Below are 25302 nucleotides of genomic sequence, written 5' to 3'. Positions count from 1 at the left end.
TGTGCGCACCCTGCTCGCGCCGCTTACACAACATGGCAGATGGCAGGAGGTTTGGATCCAAAAATGGCGCGGCTCGCCAGCCGCTCTCCGCGTAAAGGGGTACACGCACCGCGGAATGTGAGCATTCCGGTTTCGGCAGGGTACCGCGTAAACGCGGAATGTGGGACCGCGTAAAGCGAGGGTTGACTGTATTATTATTATTATTATAATAATAATAATAATCATAATAAAAATAATTAATTAAAAAAATGAAATAATAATGATAATACAGTATTAATAATAAAGAAAAAAAAAGAAAAAAATCAATAGAGAAACAATATACAGTATGTATGTTGTGTTGTCAAAGTAAGAGAAACAATTGAAACCCTGCAATTGTGTAAATGAGGCAGAAAGCCAGATCAGCAACCTGGGACTTGGTCACAATTTTTGTGATGCCATATGGCAGCAGGGTCTACCATTAGACTTCCAATATCTTCCCAGGCGGTAGAACCTTTTATTAATGTCTTTAGATTTTTGTCTGATTTTTTTTTTACTGTCCCAATTCCTGAAATTTACACTCCTAAGTATTTTATACTTTACTTTCCATGATTGTTTTCATAAAATATATTGTATACTGCATTTCATAAAGTATTTTTCATAATATATAATTATACTGTATTATACACTTATTAAATAATTATGCCCAAAAATCCAATTTATCACGATTCTTCCCATAAATTTGCATCAGAAAAACGAACTCCTAATAATTCTATAAGCCAGATGACCAATGGGGCAGATATAGTGCTACCTCTCCTATGTACCTGTGTAGGGAGGCAGCTGCGACCCACAAATTATCTTTAGGCCTGACAGTTCCTTCTTAGTCACGGCCAAGGGTAGATGTGCATCCAAGAACCCAGGAAATTCAGTAGTGATTTTGGTTGTCTGGTAGTGATGAAGATGACTCAGGATAGGATAGTAGTTGTGTGTGTAGATGAACAATGTGTGTCAAATGTTAATTATTTCATTGAATGTCTTTTTTACATTGTATGACAACTTTGAAAAGTCACTTTAATTTTTTTACACTAATCAGCATTTGCATCAGACGGGTTCATACTTTAATACTTTCCAGTGCAGTAGTTACTCTGTTGTTGGTTGGGAGAGACAAGTCACTTAATATTTCTATTTCTTAAGGGTATAGAAGAAATATTAACTACAATATACATACATTAACTTTATTTAATACCAGTTCCCATATATTTACAGTAAAACCTCTGAAGGTATGAATAAAAATCTGACAATAGAATCAAATAAACCTTTTAAAATATAGAAAGTAAACTTTATACAGGTATCAAAGTCTTGTGTGAAAAACTAAGTATTCTATCTGATGCATTTCTGGAATATTCATTGTATGGAAAATCTGTGCCATTATTATCAAGCATGAATACTGTACACATGTGTAAAAGCTTGAGATGGACAAACAAAATGTTACTCTACAACTTTTCAGAGTAATTATATTATCTCTTCAATATCTTCTTCAGAATTAGGTATATACACACACAATATTGACAGCAACTCCATCATTTTCTATATACTGTACTGTATTTATAACACTTTTCTAGAGCATAAACATCAATGATACGCAATACATTATTCAAAAATTTCTATTTTTAAGAAAAAAAAAGTGTGCTGTATAAAGATTTTTTCTTTAAATTTAGTATTATAAAGTATTTTAATTCTTGTGGAAGGTGCACAACACACTAAAAGATTTAAGGTGTCCAATAAAGGTTAAATGGAGTGTTCCTCCATACATCTTGGAAAATACAGCATCTTTTTTGTACTGTATAATATATAAAATGTTCTTTAAAAACACAGTACAGTACACTTAAAATTACAATAAATGTGAGACTTTATCTCATCACATGGAATGTCCTTTACAAGTAATATTCATAGATTATAAAGTTACTTCATGAGGAAGCAGCAGGGGCTATGCCACACTATGCACTAGGAATACTCAACAATGGCTTCTTCCTGACCAGCTTTTACTGTAAAGTACAGCTGTTTTAAGGGCTTTCCAGGTCTGTTTACATATTAGCCGTATTTGGCATTGGAGTAGTTGATGGTAGATCAATGGTACTATCTGTAGTTGTATCGTCTGGTAAATCATCCAGTGACAAAGTTTCATCCTGTAAAAAGCATAAAAAATAATTAATGATAAATAATCAGTGACAAATAATGATCCTGTTAAGGGTATGAAAAAATATCTTTCTTCTTAGTATGAGAAGAGCAAGTTGATGATCTGCAACAATAATACTTTTGTAAAAAGTTAATTTGTAGCAGCTTTCTTTGATAGATACCATATTTCATGCCATATAAGACACATTTCAGCAGGGAATATTTAGGGAAAAGCTTTGAGTGTATTTGTCTTCTGTAACCATAGTTTTCTTAACCCTTAAAGCCCAGGTGACATACTTCTACGTTCACTGGGTGACGATCCTCAACGTTTTTAATCTTCTGACATATTTTGAATGTCCAGGCAGGATGAAATAATTTGTATGCAATATTTATTTACTTGGCAACTTAACTTAATCTTTGTCTCAAATCTAGTGGTCCAGTTACCCACCAGCCATCCCGATGGATGCACGTCCTTTGACGTCTCATGACCCGTCTCACCCCTCTACATCCTCAACAGTAGTGCTATTCATCAAGCATTGCTTGATTTGAGTGGCATTATTATAGCATCGGTTATGATGACAGCGATGGGGAGTAAACAGACCCAGATGACGTCAAGTTTGTCGAGGCGGCCAGCGGTGAGGACAAGATACACACAATGGCACTCACCTGCCACCCCCTCAGTGGTGGCCATAGATATAGATGACCACGTGCACGCAGAAGTATGCTTGGAGTGACTGCCCTAATTTTATGCTTAAAATACCAGTTTTCGACTGCAGATTTTTATTTATTTATTTTTGCTGAAATATATCTGCATGGGGTTGTGTCCCAGTGGGTTTTAGGTTGACCCAGGAATAAAGGTTAAATGAGGGTAAAATCAAATTCAAAGTGTTAGTACGCACTCAGCTCTTATTGATAACTATGATCGTTATTTGTTGTACTAAGTACTGTACTCCCAAAACAGGAAACAGTAACTGAACACAGTACAGTACAAGGCTTTGTTTCACGCTGTTATAGAACGTGTTTGTGAGAAACTATGAACGCGTGGTGGCAGCTGTTACCATTTTTCACTTTTATCAAAATTTACTGTACACTTAAATAAAATATATACATTAACAATAACCTGCATATTTTTTCATAGTAATTTTGACTCCAAAACCATATGTGTTCAACGGGATGATTAACGGCAGAATGACAATATAAAAAAATGTTTTACTTACTGTTGCAGGAGAAAACATATCACTTACCCAGAGGTATCGGAGAGCCAGGACTGTTGTGTTGTGAAGCTGTGGCCCAATAAGTGGATTCATCTGATGCATGTAACACAGCAACCAGCTACAAGAATTATTACAAAAAGTATTAATATCTAGGTGGTAAAGTCTACAGTAGATGTACACATAATAAAATATAAACTCCTAACTTGTTTTATACTTTAACTTATAAGTTAATTTTAAGAGAAAGTATTGAACTTTTCCTTTTTTTTATGGGGATTAGCCCACCCAGGCACAGGTCACTGACCCACATCAGGGCCTGGGGGGCGAAAATGTAATAATAATAATAATAATAATAATAATAATAATAATAAAAATAAAAATAAAAATAATAATAATACAATAATAATGATAAATAATTCAAAGTAAATAAAATTAACAATAAAAAATAAAATAATAATAATAATGATGATGATGATAATAATACAGGTTGTACCTCTAGTCCAGCAACCTTGGGACCTGACCGGTGCCGGACCATGGAAATTCACCCTTTTCCTGGATAGATAGTGACTTGTGCTTATGCCTGGAAGCACTAGCACCACTTTCTCTTCGTCATGGTCTCTTTGAAGACATATTGAAGGGTTAAATGTCGTATAGCAGCTTCTCAAATTTCGCGAGTTTTTAATTCTTAACGTATTTTATTGGAAAACACAAAAAAATATATAAATAAAAATTTTGACGCCGGAAACTTGAATTTCGACGGGTTTGAACGGCCCGCCAACGTGCATAATCGTGTAAACAGCGTCATTTCTCTTATGTACAAAAGATTCATTGTTGTTTATTACTGAATGTCTTTTATTGAATTAATGTTTATGTGTGCAAAATGAGCAATAGAATTCATTAATAATACGTAGAATATTAAAACACACGAGGAAATGACACAGCATTGTTTTCGTTGATTACAAAACCAGTGACTGACTGGTTCTACATATAAAGCTGAAGAAAATAAGACCTTGGTTGTAGCTGTAGTAAAATTAATATGGTTGTTTTAAGTAATGTTATTTAATGTTAATAAATGGAACAATAGAAGTAGCTAACAATAATGGCAAAGGAAAAGAGAGATCGCATATGTAAGTGCGCATGCGCACACGTGAAAACATATCGTCATTACTTTACATAAGAATATGAAAGCAACACTTATTTACTGTTCATATATATTTTAATTAATGTTTCTGAATTTGTTTTTATTGAATCAATGTACGTGTGTGCAAAATTAACAATACAATTTATTAATAATACGTGGAATATTAGAGGAGACGAGACGGCTGCCGGCATTGTTTATGTTAAAGCTTACGAAACCAGTGACTGATTGGTTCTACATATAAAACTGAAGAAAATAAGACCCTGAGTTTAGCTGTAGTAAAATTAATGTAAAAAATGAATATGGTTGCTTGAAGTACCTGTAATGTTATTTAATGTTAATAAATGGAACAATATAAGTAGCTAACCATTAATGGTAAAAAAAAAGTGAGACTGCTCGTATGTAAGTGCGCACATGTGAAAATATATCGTCATTACTCTACATAAGAATATGAAAGCAACACTTATTTACTGCTCATATATATTGAAGGGTTAAATGTTGTACTCTGTATAGACAAGCAGAGAGAGAGAGAGAGAGAGAGAGAGCAGCCGAACTGCCGGATGTAAACAAACCTTAATTTCCCGCGGCTTTGTTGTTGTTTTTTTTACGAGGATTAGCCCACCCGGGCATAGGTCACTGACCCACATTGGAGCCTGAGGGGCAAAAATTTAATACTCCTGTAATAATAATAATAATTCAGATAAGTAAAAAAAAAAAAAAAAAAAAAAAAGCCTATCTACCTATTGGACAAACTAAAATCGTTCCGGACCACGGGAGTTTCCGGACCACAGAATGCCGGACTAGAGAGGTACAACCTGTTATAATAATAATAACTGTAATAATAATAATAAAGAACCATATATACAAAAATGAAAAAAAGATCAAAAGTTAGAAACAATATAGGTATGTATGTTGTGTTGTCAATAGTAAGGAAGAGAAGTTAGTTTTACCATAAAGAACAGCAAATAAAATAAAGGGATCCACAAAAGTTTTATATCTCTACATTATGCATGATCCATTTTATGCAGAATATTATCTATCAATAAACATTAACTAATTGTTACTTTGTTACGCATGTATGTATGACAGGTCTAAAATATTTGACGAGGCCGTTTTGGACATGTCACCTGCAATGTCTGGGGGCTGGGTTTCACATCATGGCGTGGGTGATGTGTTCCAGAATGAGGGAAGGTTTACAGCAGCGAAATACATCGAGCTGCTCGAGGAGTGTTTCCTGCCATCCCTCCGTGAGAGGGATTACCCTTTCCCACCTGGTGCCCATTTTATTTGTCCTAGACCATTGCCCTATACACACTGCCCACGTCATTCAACAGTGGTTTGCAACGCAGGACAACCTAGAGCTCCTGGAACAGCCCAGCAAGGGAGCAGATATGAATGGTATTGAGCACGTGTGGGCATGCATGGTCAACATGTGGGAAATGGTAGAAGAATGGACCGGCAATCAACTTATGATGCACATTAATAGACAGTGGGAATAATACAGGGGTAGACCAGAGCTGGTTCATGACCTTGGCATCCATGCTGAACAGGCTACAGGGCAGTTGGACGAGCTACTGATTGAATAATTTTGTCGACTGTGTTCTGCACAATTTATGTAATCTAAAGAATAGATTGCAGTTAAATCTCCGATCGCTGGAACAATTGGTGCAGAGCACTTCCGAGAATGAGAGATTTCCAGGTAACAAGACGACTCTCTCAAACCCGGAAAAAATCCCCCATCCACGGAATTTTCCAGGTACAGTGGTCCCTTGGTTACCGAACTCAATTCGTTCCAGAGGGTCGTTCGTTAACCGAAACAATTGTTTCAATGGGATATTGGGTAATTGGTTCCAGCTCACAGAAAAGTATATACAAAGTAAAGCCAAAAACTCAGTCAGAAACACTCCTAAATTACCCCTAAATCACTATATATATACAGTATGTACATATACACAAGAATTCTTAAATCACTACTGTAATGTGATACAGGTGATTAATCTTTATCTCTTGTGCAAAATATATGACGTTTATATTCAAGCTATTCGCTGTCTAGTAAGGATTCCAGCAATGCAAACTATATTCTCCTAACTTTAGTCTGTGATATTATATAAGATAAAAACTTAAAGCCTACTGAAAACCACCAAACCTTTGCTGGGAGGGTGGGGGGGAGGGGGGGAGGGAGGGGTGACAGTGACATGTGTGACAGTTAGGCCTCCAAGGTCTAGTGAAGTATTTATTTGTTTATTTATTTCCTTTAGATTGAGTTTTTGTTTTTTATTATAAAATGTCATAGAAGTGACCCGGGAGAATATAATTTACATTGCTTGAATTCTTATACAATAGTGATTAATTTGAATGTAAACATGCAATAGTTTGCACTAGACTAAAATTTTAGTATTCATTTTGTACATTATATTGATTACATGTACAGTACAGCTTTGCCCTTAGGACAGTGTGTGCATGTAAATGAGTTTCAATAAATGAATAAAGTTACATATATCGAGCCAAAAATAATAGTTGAAAAACTTTATGTAGACAGCTTGGATGGCTCAATTTTAGAATGACCCACAATTTTAATATAAAAAATGCACAAATAGTAAAGTGCACAATTTTCTTGATGTTTACTCCACTGGAAACAAATCTAAACACAGAACAGATTAATGAATTGGCAGACTAGCCCATCAGCTGATGCTCACAACAAACCGTGATGTTCGTAAGGATTTCGTTAAACGAATTTTTTTTCGTTAACCGAATTGAAGATTCTTATGGAAGGTAATTCGTTAACCGAAATTCGTTAACCTAACCATTCATTAACTGAGGGAACAATGTATAGGGAAAATTTTCTCAAAAGTTTTCCAGAAAATGTGCCCCTCGGAAAATCGTTCCCAAATGCCAGAATTTTATGGAAAATTCAGAGTTCCGGGCCTGAGGGAATCCGGCTAACGGAGATATTACTGTGTTTGAATCATTGTTATATTTTCTAACTGTAAATTTATATACTGTACAAAGATAGGGTGGAATCAAAGGCAATTCGTCTTATTAACTCTCCTCCTTTAGTTGATAATCTTTCTTCTCTTTCTCTTCGCTGCAATGTTGCTTCACTCTCTCTCTTTTACAGGTACATTAACGGGCAATGTTCGGTGGGCTTGGCATTCTGTGTACCGCCAACAAGGCCGTGGGCTCGGAATACTCATCTTGCCCGCGGTGCCCACCATTTCTCTGTGGCTGTAAGACACACTAGAATAACCCGTTATAATCATCCTTCTTTCCTCACACAGCCAAACTGTGGAATGCTCTGCCTTCTTCTGTGTTTCCATACTTTAACAATGTCTCACTTCAAAAAGCTGGTTTTCCGGCATTTTTGTGGTGTAGTTAACATGGTCTCTTTCTTTTCTAATTTTAATTTCTTTTTACTCCCCCCAGGCCCTGTTGTGGGCCAGTGACCTGTGCCCGGGTGGGCTATTCCCCGTAAAAAAATAATTCGGTACAGTGGTCCCTCGGTTAACGAGCACAATCCGTTCCAGCAGGTTGCTCATTAACCGAAAATCTCGTTAACCGAAACCATTGTTTTAATGGGTTTTTGGGTAATTGGTTCCAGCTCACCGAAAATTGCCAAAATTCAACAAAAAAGGTAGAAAAGTTCACTTACTTTGAGGTGTGTATGTAGAAGGCTCGTGGATGATGATGATGATGTGAATTTGAAGTGGGAGGTGGAGGAGGAGAAGGGAGAAGAGAAGGAAGTGGAGGTGAATTTGAAGTGGGAGGTGGAGGAGGAGAAGGGAGAAGAGAAGGAAGTGGAGGTGGAGGAGAAGCATTTTACTGCTTCTTGGAATGTGAGTCACCTTCCATGAAAATGTCAGGAACCTCTGGACTGACAGATTCTCCACCATGAACATCCTCTCTCCTTCTTGAAGTGGGAGGCTGAGGGATGGCATCTTGTTCCCTCTGCCTTTTACTGAAGAAAGTGTCAATTGTGGTCTGTGGGGCATCTCTCCTCTTCACCATTAACTTATGTTTAAAGAAAAAGACCATTGAGTCCTCAGCATGACACAAAGTTAGTTCAGTTTTTTCCACTTCTGGGTGCTTTGAAGCCAGTTCCCTGAACTTCTCCCAGTGGTAAATCACATCTTTCAACTTTTTAGCTGACACATGGTCATCACTTTCAATTTCCTCCTCACCACTGTCAGCCTCTACCTGTAACATCTCATCCAGCTGCTTCAAGTCATCAGGAGTAAGTTCCTCCTCATGAGACATCACAAGCTCTTCCACATCCTCCTCCTCCACTTCAAGGCCCAATGACTGACCAATGGACACAATCTCCTGGTCCAACTCTGTTTCTTCCTCAAATCCCTCAAAATCATGGACTACTGATGGCCACAGTGCTTTCCATGATGACACAATCAATTTTACAGCCTCCAGGATGCTGAATTGTGTCTTCCAGAAATGTTTCAGTGTTAGTTCAGGATCATTGGAAGTTGCCTATGACACCTACACATTTTCTTCATGTACAACTTCTTGAAGTTGCTGATCACATTCTGGTCCATTGGCTGTATGATTGATGTAGTGTTGGGAGGCAAAAACAACACTTTCACAAAGTCAAATTGATACTCCAAATTTCTGGCAAGGTCAGGGTCATGACCAGGGGCATTATCCATGAGGAAAAGAGCCTCTAAAGGGAGTTTATTGGTGGTTAGGTAGCTCTACACAGAAGGGCAAAACACATCAACAGCCCATTCATTAAAGAACTGTCTTGTCACCCATGCCTTACGGTTGGACTTCCAATAAACTCCAAGCTTTGTTCTTACCACTTTCTGTTGTTAGAACACCCTGGGGTTTTCAGAGTGGTAGACAAGCATAGGCTTCAGTCGGAAATCCCCTGAAGCATTGGCACCAAGCAGTAGAGTGAGACGGTCTTTCATGGGTTTATGCCCAGGTAAAGAGGCTTAATCTCTGGTGATGAATGTTCTTTTGGGCATCTTTTTCCAGAACAGCCCAGTTTCGTCCACATTGAACACTTGCTGTGGAAGATAATTTTCTTCTTCCATCAGTTTTTTAAATTCAACTAAAAACTTTGCTGCCCCTTCTTTATCAGCACTAGCAGCTTCACCATGCCTAACAACACTGAAAATGTCACTTCTTTTCTTAAATTTTTCGAACCAGCCTTTGCTGGCCCAAAAATCTTCAAATTCTGTGCCTGAAGAACCAGGTTGATCTGTCTTTAAATGTTCGTAAATCTCACTGGCTCTTTCACAAATGAATTCGGTAGAAACTGAATCACCTTTCATCTGTTTTTCCCTAATCCAGATGATAAGTAACCTCTCAGTTTCTGCAATTAGGGATCTACTTTTAAACACTCTTGTAGATTTGTCTCACTTTCACTTCTTTAAATTTGTCTTTGTGCAAGAATTGTCGACACAGTTGATGTCGACATGCCATATTCTTTGCATAGCGCATTTGTTCTAATGCCTTGTTCATGTTTTTTTATGATTTCCTGCTTGGTTTAGATCTCTTAGGCCCCATGCTGGATTCAAACAATGTCAACACGTGCTTTTTAAAGTTAAACTTGTTGTAAATAAAGAATATTTTCTTTAAAATAACACTACTGCGCTATATATTGTCAATATGTAAAATAAATTTCAAAATTACCAATAATTTGCTTGGAAACACAGAAAAAAAGCATTTAGTTGAAGTGAGTCAAGCAAGATGTTACCTCCAGTGAAAACAGAGACTAACGCCTGTTTGCTGTGTTAAGAGGCTGGATGCCGTGCATTAAACTAGTCACTTTACCTTCAATTATGTTCAATAATTGTTAAAATGACTAAAAAATTGAATATTAAACTTTTAAAATTATTGAATAGTATAAACTTCTTGATATTTACTAAAATAGTAAGGAATTTAAGCCCCAGAACCGATTAATGTATTGGCGGACTAATACTACAGCTGGTTGATCGCCCAGTGCAAGCCAAAACTTGTTGAAGCTTGCCTGGAGAATCCCAGGGGTTGTCGCTGAATTTTAAATCTGAGGGAGGCACCGCAATCCCAAATTTCATAACTTAGGCGCTGTTAACCGAGGGACCACTGGTACATGTACCTGCCCCGAAATACTCTGCCCCCTGGAACCTCCACGACGAATACTACTGACACCTCCATTTCACAAAAACATTAAAAATATTTTCTTGAATATTTTTGAAGTTAATGTGCCACCCTCCACCATGACTTGACATTACACTATTAGTGACCTATCATCATTTGCTATAAACAGATGAACTATACAGGCACAGTACAGTAAAATTTGGGAATTCTCAACATATAGACAGTACACTTATTATTACTTCCCCATGTGTAACTTGCTAACAAAACCAATGGGTTTTCAGTCACTCTCAACCAGCCATCATCTAAGTCTAAGAAGGCCAACATGAACTCCACATGATTTCCTGTTGGTGCTGTAATGCTTCTACACTTTACCTTACACAATAGGTAAGGAGGTGCCCAATACAACAGCCCTGTACTGTCTTGGGCAAATCTGAAAAGTCAATACAGTAAACCCTCGAAGATCCGGACTAAAAGTGGGGACCACCTGCCCGAAAAAGCCGATTGTCTTTCTTTTCTGATGAATGCTGAAATAAATATATAAAAACATTAAATTCTGATATAGGAAAAACCTATTGTGTGGATTTTCCTCCTGTATCCATTGTTTTCTTAAAATAATATATACAGTACCAGTAAATGTGTGGAATAAATACAAATGCCAATAAATAAGTTACAAAAAAAAATACTGTATTGCCAAATCAGTAAATAAAAGCCAAATGAAAGTTTAACACAGTCGCCATTTGCATACGCTCCCTGCTTCATCATACCAACGGAGACCAGCTAACGCTCCCCACTCCCTACACTATGCGCTCTCCTCCTGCTCCCTCACTGAGCCAGCTAACTCATGTGCAAAGAAATTATTTGTTACCTTTTTCACAATATGTATGTAGGATGGTGTGTGCAGGTAACGGAGTTAAAATAAATGAAATAAGTTACGTATATCTACCAAAAAATACGAGCTGAATAACGAACACAACACCACACAGCTTGGCCCAGTAGCCTGGTGGTTACAGCAACGAGTTTAACCTGGCTACAATGACATGATTAATCACTGTTAAACATTATTATATCAGTAAACACTAATAATAGCAGTAAATCCAGTGAAATGAGGCAGGGAGGGAGGCGAGTTACAACTGCAGATGACGCTTTAACTAACAGTCACTCACACGCTCCTTTTGCCAGGTGTACGATCGAAATACGAAAGGGAGAAATACATACCTTGTAGTCTAATTTTAAAACGGTGATAGGCACAGTGATAAACAAATTATACAAACTATGCATTTACCTATGATAACATAATAAGAAACATTGTATCAATTCTGGAGTGAATGAAATAATAGTCCCACAAACAACAACTGACAACTCTGTTTCCCGCCTACACCTGTGTCCCACGCACTGACATCTTAGTTATACGGGCCTAAGATGATCTTTGCTCTGTTTTGGGAATGCTTCTTAAGGCTTCTTAGCCCCCGGAACCCCCAAATTTTGTCCAAATCTTCCGAAATTTGGATTTACCGGGTTCAAATCTTCGAGGGTTCACTGTATTCTGGAGTATATATATAACAATGAGACGAGCCAACCATAAGTGGTATATCTCATGATTATAACATCTGTAATATCACAGGTAAGATTTAAACACAACACTACAATACTTACAATAGCCAGCAGGTGGAGGCAGTTATCACCAGCACTACTTGTATCACCCTAGAAAAAAAGAAAAACACAGTACAGGTACAGGTACAAAAATCTATTATCAACGTAAATTAAAAATATATCTCTTAACATTAAACTGCAATTGCTCTTCCAAGACAATGACTGTAACCAAGGATTCTAATACCAGATAAGGACGGCCCACTCAGCGAGGGTGGTGACACCAAGAGGCTGGTGGGTAGCAAACACATTAAGGTCATTATGCCATAAATCAGGGGTGTCAAACATGCTGCCCGTGGTCCAACACCCTCCTACTTGAGGCTCACTGGCTGCTCTAGCTGCAACTTGTGCAGCTAAGAGCCAAGACAGTAAGCACTTGAAGTAAAGGGTTGAGACTATTTGTATCGGATAATACTCTTTTAGTCTACAGTATTGACTATCTATTCTATTGTGTCTGTTCAAAGGCAAGTGTTTGTAAGATGTTTTGTGAATCTCAGTCCAGTATGTATCTGGTGTTAGAGTGACGGCCTGCTAAATGCCTTGTCAGCCCTTTGACTAGTGAGGGTTCCCTCAGCTGAATAAAGTCATCTGGTGTTTGCTAGAATAAAATACTCAGTGCAACAAATTTCTTGATGACAGAGAATGAAGATGTTAAACCTTTACATTGCTTCTTAATACTTCATAACATATATTATTACTTAAATCTTGTCACAACACAGTACAGTAAGTCCTCGTTTAACGTTGCTCCCAAAAACGTTGTTTCGTTATAACGTCGCTATTCTTTAGACACCCACGACTTGGATAACGTCCCGTCGATTCAGTATAACGTCACGGACTACTTTGTACGGTGCATCACCCTCTCTCATCTTGGCACACTACGCTCTCACCCGCAGAGCGTCACGGCATCCCCAAGCGTCGTCAGTCTTTGTTAAGCTTCCGCAGCTTTCGTGCGTGTTTAAGTGTTTTTGCTCTTAATACTGCACTCTAACAATTCAAAATGGCTTCCAAGCACCCATCAAGAAGTAACATAAGACCATTAGCCTTGCTACGAAAATGGAGGTTTTAAACCGGTAGGAGGAGCCACCCGCCGGGTCTCAGTGACTCACCACCCTCCTCCTCCGCTCCACTACACACTCGCTCCACCACCTCCATCCAATATATATACAGTACATACTGTATACTGTATGAAATACAATACATATACTGTACAGAAATTCAATGGCATTTTTATAGAGAGTGTATATATATATATATATATATATATATATATATATATATATATATATATATATATATATATATATATATATATATATATATATATATATATATATATATATATATATATATATATATATATATATATATATATATATATATATACTACAGTACTACAACCTCCCTCTTTATCGACGGGGGTTACGTTCTGTAAACGGCCGTCGATAAAGAAACCGTCGATACCGTGATGGTTACGTAATTTTTCTAACTATTATTAGCATATGTTGAATAAATGTACCTTTAAGCATTAATGCGTTTCCTTTACACATAACCTTAAATAATAGTGTATAAATAATAATATAATAAGTGGACAAAAATACTAGCAAACTTACGATTTCATTTATTGAAGTGAACATCGGTCCTTACAGTAAACAAAACAGTGTACAGTACAGTAAAAGTCCAAAAATCCGGATGCCCAAGGCAAATTGTTTACCATTTATTATTACAACACTTTACACTGAAACGCGGGTAGTTTCAACAAAAATATTGTATATTTCCATTCAAGTATTTATTCAAGTCAATTAGGAGGGAATATTATTGTAATACAACAGTTTTTTAACTAAACCATTCGAAAAGTGATTACGGTAACATCTTTTGAACGAAAGAAAGCGCAAGTCATTGTTTTCGTCACGGTTTTATCCCACTTTCCACTGTAATACGTACGTCATTTCAACAAAAATATTACATTTCCGTGAATGTATTATATCAAGCACAGTATGAATAGAATATCATTGTAATATAACAGAATTTTAACCGAAAACTATTAAAAAAACGAGTAACATCTCAAGAACATCGGAAGCTTAGGTAAAGTCTTTTGTTTTCGTCATGTATTTTATCCTATTTTACATTGAAATACGTCACGTTTCCACAAAACTACTATTTATCTCCGAGAATATATTCATTCAGGCGCAGTTTAGGTAAAATAGACGAGTGATGTAATAGTTTTTTAACTGAAAACGATTCGAAAAACACGTACCCTCTAGCCCTGTTCAAGGAGAGGACTGGGAGAAGCTGTTTGGTGCCAAAATAAAAATCCGGCTAAATAATCCGTCGATAATCGAAACCGTCCATAAAAAATCCGTCGATAAAGAGGGAGTACAGTATATGTACTGTATTTCATGGGGCAAAGGGAGGCTCAGGAATGTAACTCCCGTATTTTATCTATTTCTTATGGGGAAAATTGATTCCGTTAACGTTGTTTCCGTTAATGTCACAGTTTTCAATAACGGAACCACGACGTTAAGCGAGGACTTACTGTATTTAACAAGAGAATGACAAGTTAGTGGAAAAAATATTTAATAATCTGCTCGTGGGTGTGAGAAATGTTTGTGATGGTCAAGTACAATAAGTCCTCGGTTAACGTCGGGGTTACGCTTCTGAAAACGTGACGTTATACGAAACAACGTTAAACGGATCAATTTTCTCCATAAGAAATAGATATAATACGGGAGTTACGTTCCCCAGCCTCCCTTTGACCCATGAAAAAGGTTACATATACAAGTACGTACAGAAAATCATCGCCATTTCTATAGAGAATAGTATATAGAATTACAGTACTAAGTTTGTATTGGTACTCACCGATGGGTGGAGGTGGTAGAGCGAGTGTGTGGTGGGGAGTGAAGGGGAGGAGGAGGAGGATGGCGGGAGAGGAGGAGGGTGGTGAGTCACTGATACTCTGTGGCTGACTCCTCCTCCTGCTCTGACTGGGGTTCCTCCGCCGCTGGTTGCTCCTCCTCGGCTGCCGGCTGTTGTGAAGAAGCTCCTTCTGCCGTCCTGAGACGAACAAATGAATCCAGCATTGACTGCTTGGTGCTACTCCTCTTCTTATTATTTCTGTGTAACAACCAAGACTGTCATCACTGCTGCGTTGAACCTTTGAGCTACGTTCTCTGTTTGGGTCGTCATCTATAAGGATTTGCATTGCTTGCTGGAACATGTTGAACGCTTCTGCCATCCTCTTGGAAGTTAGCGTTCGTTGAGGTTCTTCGTCGTCGTCGTCTTCAACGGAACTGTGTTCTGTTAGCAGTTGCAGATCTTCGTTGGTGAGCTCTTCTGTGTGGGCTGCCAGGACGTCCTCAATATCCTCTGATTCCAGCTCATCAAAGCCTGCCTGTCTAGCCAAGCTGAGGATATCCCTATTCACAGCTGGGACTAAGTCCGTGAATCCCGTAAAACTGTTGACGCACTCGAGCCACAGTTTACGCCACACACCATTCAGGCAACTTTCTGAAACCTCTTCCCATGCCTTGCCAATGTTGTCAATTGCATAAGAAATGTTGAAGTCACACCAATATTCTCGGATCGTTGGTTTATTTTCTCCGTCTGTATCCTTGAGCAGCTGGGCCATGGTACGGCGTAAATAATACGCCTTGAATGCTGTGATGACGCCTTGGTCCATAGGCAGCATCAGTGCTGTCGTGTTGGGAGGCAGGAACACAACTTTTACACTGTTATGCAAGTTGTTGAGAGTGGGAGGATGAATTTTGAAATCAAGGTTCTCCTTGGCACAGTATTCCTTCATTGCAAGGACGGCATACATGTTCAACCACTGGCTAAATATGGCACCTGTTATCCATACCTTCTTGTTTGCCTTGTAGATCACTGGGAGGTGATCCTTAGAGTAACCTTTCAGGGCCCATGGGTTGGTAGCGCGAGAAATCAGCATAGGCTTCAGCTTGAAGTCACCGACAGCATTCGCACCAAGCAGCAGCGTCAAGCGGTCTTTTGCTGCTTTAAAACCTGGCGCTCTTTTCTCCTCCTTGGAGATATAGGTCCTCTCAGGCATCCTCTTCCAAAAGAGACCAGTCTCGTCCACATTGAAGACTTGCTTCGGTGAGTAGCCTCCTTCCTGGATAATCCGCTTGAATTCAGGCGGGAATGTCTTGGCAGAAACTGTATCTAAACTAGCAGCTTCACCAGTCATCTTAATGTTGTGGAAGTTATAACGAAACCATCCTCAGCTGGCTATAAAGGTCTCTTCCTTCGATCCTTCACCCTCTGGCCTTATGCTGGATAACCATAAGGCTCACAGGCACATTGCGTTGATTCTGGTCCTCCATCCACATAGCCAGCATCTTTTCCACCTTCTCTATCACAGTACTTCTAGTACTTCTAGTTGTCTTAGTTGCACTCAGAGAAGAACCACTTCCAGCACTAACCTTAATCTTGTCAGCGTTGGTCCGGATAGTACGCACAGTTGTGGGGGTTAGACCTAGCACAGCGGCTATGTCCACAGCACGTTCACCCTTTTCAAATCGGGTTAATACATCCATTTTCATAGCCAAGGTAATGGTCTTACTTTGCCTCTTCACTACACTAGCAACAGTAGCACTTGATGGGTGCTTGGAAGCCATTTCGAATGATTAGAGTAGTTTTAGAGAAAAAGCACTTAAGCACACACGAATGACGTGAATCGTAACTGAGACTGGCTTGGTGTCGCTTGGGGATGCTGTGACGTGCCGCAAGTGAGGGCAGACCGCCGAGCGAGAGAGCGTAGTAAAGCCAGACAAGAGCGGGTGATGCGCCGTAGAAGGTAGTCCGTGACGACGCAAAATGCGTAGTATCGGATCACCGGGACGTTAAAAGAATTTTTGGTCTCTTAAAGTTTAGCGACGTAGTACCGAAACAAAGTTAAGCGGGACGAAGTTATATGAGGACTTACTGTACCACAGTGCTGACATTTGTTGACAGTTGACGTCTGCTGGCTGTTCTTTCGTGCATCAAGATGAGCGAAATTCCCACCAAGTCCAGTGGCTGTTTCCATGAGCATTTTACCTCTCAGCCGTACAAACTGTAGTTCATTACCTATTGAGCTATATTTTGGGTATTATTTGTTTCTGTTTGCTTTATGTTTGGTACAAAACAAAGAAATATGAAAAGACTTCATTCGAAAGAGAATTTCAACTGTGACTTCGACCTTTTATGATAAATATTTAACATTTTCTAACCTCCTCTCTGAAGTGCTAATGCCTTGAAATTATTTGCATTATGATAGTCCAGTTATTTAACATTATTTATACAATAACAGGTCTGCTTACCAATTGTGAACATATTTAGTTTGAATAAATGGACAGCTAAACGAACATTTACTATGAACCAATCAGCTATTTGTAGCTATAGATGAGAGGCGTGGCTTACGGACCAGGTTAGTGTCGCTCAAAGCAGTTGGAGCTTTGCAAATATTGAAAGCAGTATTCTTTGTTTTTACTTTTGAGCCCGTAATCATGTTATCAAAGAAAAGAACAATTTATGACGAGTGTCGGGTGATACAGGAAAAGTTTAAAATCTTGTACTGTTTTCTTGAAATGAATGGAAAACCGACATGTTTGATTTGTAAGCAACAGGTAGCTGTTGCCAAAGATTACAATGTTTGAAGATTTATGACACTAACTATGTTCTGAAGTATAATAAATATACAGTAGTGGCAAGTTACGTGACGACAAAGTTAAAGAGTTAAAGCAGTCATTGAAAAAGCAGCAGTCAGTATTTAAGAGTGTTCATCAAGTTAGTGATGCTGCAGTTAAGGCAAGTTACAGGTTGAAATAGCTGTGTCATCGAAGCCTTTTTCTGAAGGGTTCTTTATAAAGAAATGTATGTTGATGGCTTCAGAAGATATTTGCCCGGATAAAATGTCGAGCATTTGCAAACATTGGCCTCTCAAGAAATACAGTTGCAGAGAGAATTAATGAATCATCCGAGAACATTAACAGTCAACTCAAAGCCAAAGTTAAGTCCTATACTGCATTTTGTGTTGCAATTGATGAAAGTACTGTTATAACTGATGTAGCACAACTTGCAGTTTTATAGGTGGTGTGGATGAATATATGCAGTTAACAGAGGAGTTTATGGAACTGGTACCAATGAAAGGAACAACAACAGGTGATGGCATCTTCACGAGTTTGGTTGGGGCACTGGATAAATTAAGTGTTGACTGGATACAAACTGTGAGTCTGGCTACAGATGGAGCACCACAAATGGTGGGTAGAAAAGTTAACGTGGCAACAGAATTAAAGGAAAAATTACCATCAATTTCATAATTTGCATTGCATTATATATAGAGAAGTGGTGTGCAGTATAACATTAAAGATGGTAAAATTGCCGTTTCACTACCAATTGGGCTTTTTACCAATAATCTAGATTTTTCTCATGGTATTTTGTCTGTTATTCATACTAATTTGACCTTCAGGGAAATGAGTCGTTACCGAGTTATCACCCCCCCCCCTACAAAATTTGGTAAAATTATAGTTTTGGTCATTCAGCGATTTTTAGGATTTTAAGTACTGTATTGGAATCAGTAGTTTAGAAAATTCTTGGGTCAATTTATAGTAATGCACCATTATTTCTTTCATTTTCTTATATTACACTTCTGTCGCAAATTGATAATAAGGCCACCGGGGGCCCATGCGACTAGGGGGTTATATTGTATAAGTTATCAAGCACAGAGTACCGGGAATTCAGAACACGCAATCGGTAGAACTATTATTTCTACTTTTTTTTAGTAAATAGCAGAATTTATGTTGGGTGTTGCGTTCTTTTGATGTTTTTTTGTGATTTGGATAATTTTGGAATTCGCTTCTACCACAAATCACTCGTTTTGGCTCTCCCCCACCCAGAACCCCCAATTTCCACACTTCCCCCCATTATTGGTAGAGGGGGGGGGGGGCTAAATCCTAAACGAGTGATTTCCAATAAAAGTGAATGTCATATTTGAACCAGTCGTATCAAAAACTATCAGAAAAACACTTTTTTTTATTATTAGATTCTTTTGTTGCTTTAATCAGCAATTTTACCAAGACCAATTATAGGACACTTTTCTTCTGTGGCATTTCTTCCGCTCGTGATTAAGAGAAAATTGGGGAAAAAAAGGAAAATCATCGTATTTTTCTCAGTTGTTGGAAGTTGAAATTAAGTTTTTCCGATGTTTTTTGGGTTTTGAATGAATCTGACCTTCATACCACTAATCACACCAAACTTAACTAGGCAAAATTATCGTTTCGGTCATCCAGCGGTTTTTAGGGTTTTAAGTTTTGGAATCAGTAGTGCTTACCTTAACCCCTAGGCCCCGGGTGACGTTCCAGAACATCCGCCCATTTTCCCGCCATTTTTTTATTATAATTTTAGGAAGTTTTTATTTTTTTTATTTATCCCCACGGGGGTGTGTGTGTGTTACTGGTGGGGGGAGGTACTGGTAGGGGGTTACTGGCGGGGTGGGGTACTGCCAGCAGCACCCTAACCTGGGGCTTAAGGGTTAATTAGGCTCAGAAGACTTGGAGTTAGTATCATCATGGTCGTGCTGCTCGTCATCCACAAGTCACTCTGGACCAAAGGTGTTTGTCCGCTTTATAGCTACAGGGCTGCTTACAGTTCGTGCAAGTAACCCCAGTTGGCAAAACACCGTGTTCATGGAGAAATTTCAACGCCTCACCGGTTTACCGTAATATTCAACGTGAAATCCTGCATTCTCGTTTCCATTTATCTAGTTAATAGATTGTAAATAACCTAACCGACAACCGGACAAACATCCTCAAACTTTATTTGGTATTATTGCTGTTTCACTCCCAATTGGGTTAGAGCAATTTCGGTTCAGCAGAAGTTATTATCTTGTCAATTGCAATTTTTTTTTCTAATACAACTTCTGTCACAATTGGATAAAAACTGAGATGGTAAATTCATGTAAAGTATTGCATGGCCATCAGAGTTGATGTTAACTCCACAAACCCTCTGAAATTGTTACTGAGAAGCATCTACCGGTTTTTCCGAGTTAATATTTTACCAGCAGAGATGTCTAATGGGCCTAATAGGACCAATCACAGAGCTTCGTAGCTTCGATTCCATTGTCTTCATTCAATCAGCTATCGATGTGTTCCGGGGAAGAGTACGATTTTGAATTAAAAAATTTGATTTCATTCTCGCCATGGCTGCTTCGTGTATCGGGTGCTCTCCTCCTCCAGTTGAACTTATTCACAAGTTGTGGAAGAGTAATTCAGCTACTATAGGTTAGGTTTTGGTTAGGTTAGATTAGCTTCCGGTTAACTTTACTCTTTAGTCTGTCCACAAATTTGGCCACAACACACCACTATTTTGACATAAATTTTGCTTCTATTGTTCTTAGATATTGTCTTCTATTGGGGAAATGCCTTTTTTTTGGAGTTAGGACAAGTATTATATAGCATGGTAATGTGAGTCAGACCACCTGTACACTACACCCTCCTCCTCGTCCCTTGGGTCACCGTAGAGTACAGTTTACCTTCTTGGTAACCAAACAAACAATTGAAAACCTTACCTAACCTTTCCTAACTGTTAAGAATCACTTTTGAGTTGAGGGATCCCTCCTCATCTGAACACCGAAAACACCACCACAAACTCAACACTGAAAACATGATTTAGGTAAATGTTTTATAATTTTAAGATTTTTAAAGGTCACTATTTCAAAGCCCTGCCCACTTTGATCAAGTAATTATTTTTGTTAATTTTATTGGATAAAATAAAATAAAAAATTCCAGAAAATGCGCCTGATTTTCATCTCTCAAACCCGGGAAAAAACTCCCCCATCCCCGGAATTTTCTGGGTGTTGGGAAAAATTTGCCCCTCGGAAAATTCATTCCCAAAGCCAGAATTTTCCGTAAAATTACGACTTTGTGAACGATTTCCGAGAAAATTTCAATTCCGGCTATAGGAGAGTTCCGGGTTTGAGGGACTCCGGCTAACGGAAATATTACTTTATTTGTTTTACCGTTTATTTTCTTACTTTATTTTCATTAGTGAGTTCTGATATGATAATCATTTTTTGTGCAAATGCTTCATTTGGTAGATAATTAGGTACCTAGGTGCACACTACTTTGTCTTCTCGGCGGTAATGTGGCGGTGACGTTTCATCCCAGGATGTAAACAGCCATCATATTGACGTATTTCAAAACACTCCGCCACCCAGGCTTGATCAACACCAATGCTCAGTGTATGGATGGCCACCCTCACGTCCACAAAAAACATAAAATTACACCATCTCCTAGTAAGGCCTTAATATAATGGGAGTCCGGGGGGGCTCTAAGAAGTTAGGTAAGGTTAGGTTGGCGAGGTCTTCTAACAACGCTTTTGCCGTTTGGTTTTCATATCAACTAAGGTTAGGTTAAGTTTAATTTAGAAATAACCACTTTTTAACGCATTTCCACTACTACGACAGCGTCCAATATAAAACAGTAAAATTGCTGTATTTTTATAATCGTTTTCCATGAAAAATTGGCCACGGGTCAGTCGTCAATAATTATATCTTTTTTGTGGAAACACGAAAAAAATTTGTTTTTCAACTTTCGAATCGAGAATCACGAAGTAAAAAAAAATTATTTTTACGTTACTACAGACATTTTCCATTGAAAAGCAAAAAAATATTGAAGAAACTGAAACCCAAATTGTGGAAATGATTATGTAATACTGTACCTGAAAGTGATATCCTCCCAACCCCTCTGAACTCTCAATCATTCTCTGCACCAGCCACTGTGTGACAATACGTAGGATGTTTAGGTTATGATTGGTAAAGTTAGGTTTAGCTGGGTTAGGTTAAGCTAGGTCATAGTAACCAAAAAAAATAAAAAATTATCAACTCAGAAGTTGAAAAAGCAATTTTTGTTTGCATTTCACAAAAAAAAGACGACAGTATTTCCATTGCATTAAGCATAGAATATTGAGAAAAATGAGTCCAAAATTGTCTGCCAAACTAGCAACAGATAAGTTCCAATTAATTACCTTAACCTATTAGTTTCCGGTTTTGCTCTTCCCTGCCCCCAAACACCACGGGTCTCCCAAGATTTGTTGGGTATTTTTGCAGTTTCAGCCCCAACTCGGTGAGAGCAATTTGGGGTATTATTATCGTTAGGTCATCCAGCGGATTTTAAGATTTAAATTTTGGAATCAGTGGTTTAGACAATTCTAAGACACCTTTCTTCTGCTCATGATTACTCTCAGAAAAAGTCGCATTAAATTTTTGTTAAATCATCTTATTTTTTCCAAGTGTTGTCAATGTTACCACCGTCCCAGAGAGCTCCTGTGTATTGGTTAGTACCTGTATACTGTATTCCACATGTGCTAGAGTCTGAAACATGCACAGTTCTTTGGACACTAATTAGTGGGTATGATTTGGGATTAACCAATCACAGCTCGGTATAGGCCCCCCGTCATGACTCCCTTGAATTTATTTCCAAGTTGTCTCCCCGGCAATGGCTGTGATGATTCATTCCAAGCTATTGCAAGATTTCACGTTGAATATTACAGTAAACCGGTGAGGCATTGAAATTTCTCCATGAACACGGTGTTTTGCCAACTGGGGTTACTTGTGAACTGTCAGCAGCCCTGTAGCTATAAAGCGGACAAACACCATCATACCAACTCCAAGTCTTCTGAGCCTAATTAAGGTAAGCACTACTGATTCCAAACTTAAACCTAAAAACCGCTGGATGACCGAAACGATAATTTTGCCTAGTTAGGTTTGGTGTGATTAGTGGTATAAAGGTCAGATTCATTCAACACAAAAAACATCGGAAAAATTTAATTTCAACTTCCAACAACTGAGAAAAATACGATGATTTTCCTTTTTTTCCCCAATTTTCTCTTAATCACGAGCGAAAGAAATGCCACAGAAGAAAAGTGTCCTATAATTAGTCTTGGTAAAATTGCTGATTAAAACAACAAAAGAATCTAATAATAAAAAAAAAAGTGTTTTTCTGATAGTTTTTGATACGACTGGTTCAAATATGACATTCACTTTTAATAGAAATAACTCTGGAAGCCCTCTACCAATAATGGGGAAGTGTGGAAATTGGGGTTCTGGGTGGGGGAGGGGGTGGGTGGGGAGCCAAAACGAGGATTTGTGGTAGAAGCGAATTCCAAATGAAAGAAATAATGGTGTATTACTATAAATTGACCCTAGAATTGTCTAAACTACTGATTCCAATACTTAAAATCCTAAAAATCGCTGAATTACCAAAACTATAATTTTACCCAATATTTGTAGTCGGAGGTGTGATAACTCGGTAACGAATCATTTCCGTGAAGGTTAAATTAGTATGAATAACAGACAAAATACCATGAGAAAAACCTAGATTATTGATAAAAAGCCCAATTGGTAGTTAAACGGCAATTTGCTATACCCAGACTATACCCGCCTTACGTTTTTAGTAACTCCCTTTTTCCATATACATACTTACAGTTCTATGAAGTTAAAGAACAGTACTTACCCTTTGTTGGGTCCCTTGGCTACAATAAAGGGAAGAATAAGACCGATCACAGAAACCCCGTGACCACAGCTACAGGCACCACGTCGGCCCCCATGTTTACCTCTGTCAGGTGATCCTTGTTGCCGGGGTCCAGTCAGATTTTATCACCCCTGTATAAAACACTAAATGAAAAGTTATTAACGATATATTGTATGATTTTATTAAATATTTAAGTAAAAAATTAAATATAAATGCATAATAGATAAAAAAGTAATAAGTATTTTATTATTTCATTAATTTTCATTGACTTTTCTTACGTCTGACACTGGTGTTAATCATATGACTAGCATACAGTTGCCACTGACATATTACTTTTTTTTAAATATAAGGAATAAGAAAGTTTAATTTTTTAATATTCAATTAATCTTGTTAAAATTAAATAAATATATTATATTCAATATTCGCTATGGCGTTTCTTGTGATTTTTTTAGAATAAAGGCAAACTGATAAGAAGTATCAGCGTCAGAGATCAGCCGATCCACACAACTGTGGCCGAGGCGGCGGGTCCGGGCGGGTCCCGGGCGGGTACTCGAAAGGAACCACAGTATTTTTTTTTTTGTATTTACAATACTCCCAGTTAATTGACTGTTGACTGTAAGCCGATCTTAGAGGTTGTAAGTGCAGGACCTTAGGAGCTCCTGTAACGGAATAAACCCTAACAAAGCGCGTGTATTTCCAGGTTGCTATGATAATCCTCATTATAACGCTGTTTTCAATTAAAAATAGTATTACTTTTACTTTATCCTCTTCGCCACTGATAGGCTCGTTAGCTGCTTGGGTGATCGGTCACACGCACTGCTGTGTATGTACTCAGGGCCGCTGAGCACTGGCATGTAAGGTATTATAAGAGATGCCATGATGGAACATCAATTCAGTTACTCAAGGTACTGGATATTTGGACCCATCTTCTGGAGCAGGGCGGTAATATAGAGAATATATACCTAAATTTTGCCAAGGCTTTCGACAACGTACCCCATGAAAGGCTGAAAATTAAACTGGAAGGGTACGGGATTCGGGGAAATGTCCTAGCGTGGATGGAAGACTTCTACGTGATCACAAGCAGTGTGTGTGTAGGGGTATGAGGTATTGGTTCACACTCAGGATGGGAGGGAGAAAGGAAACTCACAATGTGCTCACTGTATACATATTGTATTGAATGTACAATGCAGCTTGGTGCTGGGTAGGTAGCATGGTAATAAGCGTTGAGTAGAAGGCTAGGTGGTGAGGGTGCTCAGAGTGAGGGCACGCGGCTTGAGGGACGCTAAGGTCGCTGGCGGAGCGGCAGCCGCACGGCTGGCGAGGAGGAGGTGTTGCTTGCTGGTGGCACTGGGTAGAAAAGGGAGAGTGGTCACAGCTGTGTCAGGCCTTATAAGGCGGGGGTAGGCGTGGGTAGATAGTTGACCCCCGCTCCGTGGGCGGCGCTGGAGGCGTAGGCTAGGGAATTCGAAAAGTTCGGTGCTTGTAGGGGAGGAATCCACTACATGTGGTGATTAATGGCACGAAATCATCATGTGTACCT

General features: G+C 38.5%; 1 protein-coding gene across 1 annotated transcript; it reads right to left on the bottom strand.

The window, feature by feature from the left end:
* Positions 1-1197: 1197 nt before the first annotated feature.
* Positions 1198-23884, bottom strand: LOC121868957 (V-type proton ATPase subunit e 2-like; the record flags this gene model as incomplete). Its single annotated transcript, XM_042369989.1, has 4 exons — positions 1198-2162; positions 3396-3483; positions 12247-12294; positions 23745-23884. Coding segments are annotated over 4 exons (378 nt in total), but the record flags the coding sequence as incomplete, so codon positions are not given.
* Positions 23885-25302: the final 1418 nt, after the last annotated feature.

The sequence above is a fragment of the Homarus americanus genome, unplaced genomic scaffold, assembly GCF_018991925.1.
Source record: "Homarus americanus isolate GMGI-L3 unplaced genomic scaffold, GMGI_Hamer_2.0 scaffold24694, whole genome shotgun sequence".
NCBI lineage: Eukaryota > Metazoa > Arthropoda > Malacostraca > Decapoda > Nephropidae > Homarus > Homarus americanus.
This window is presented reverse-complemented; position numbering and strand designations above follow the sequence as displayed.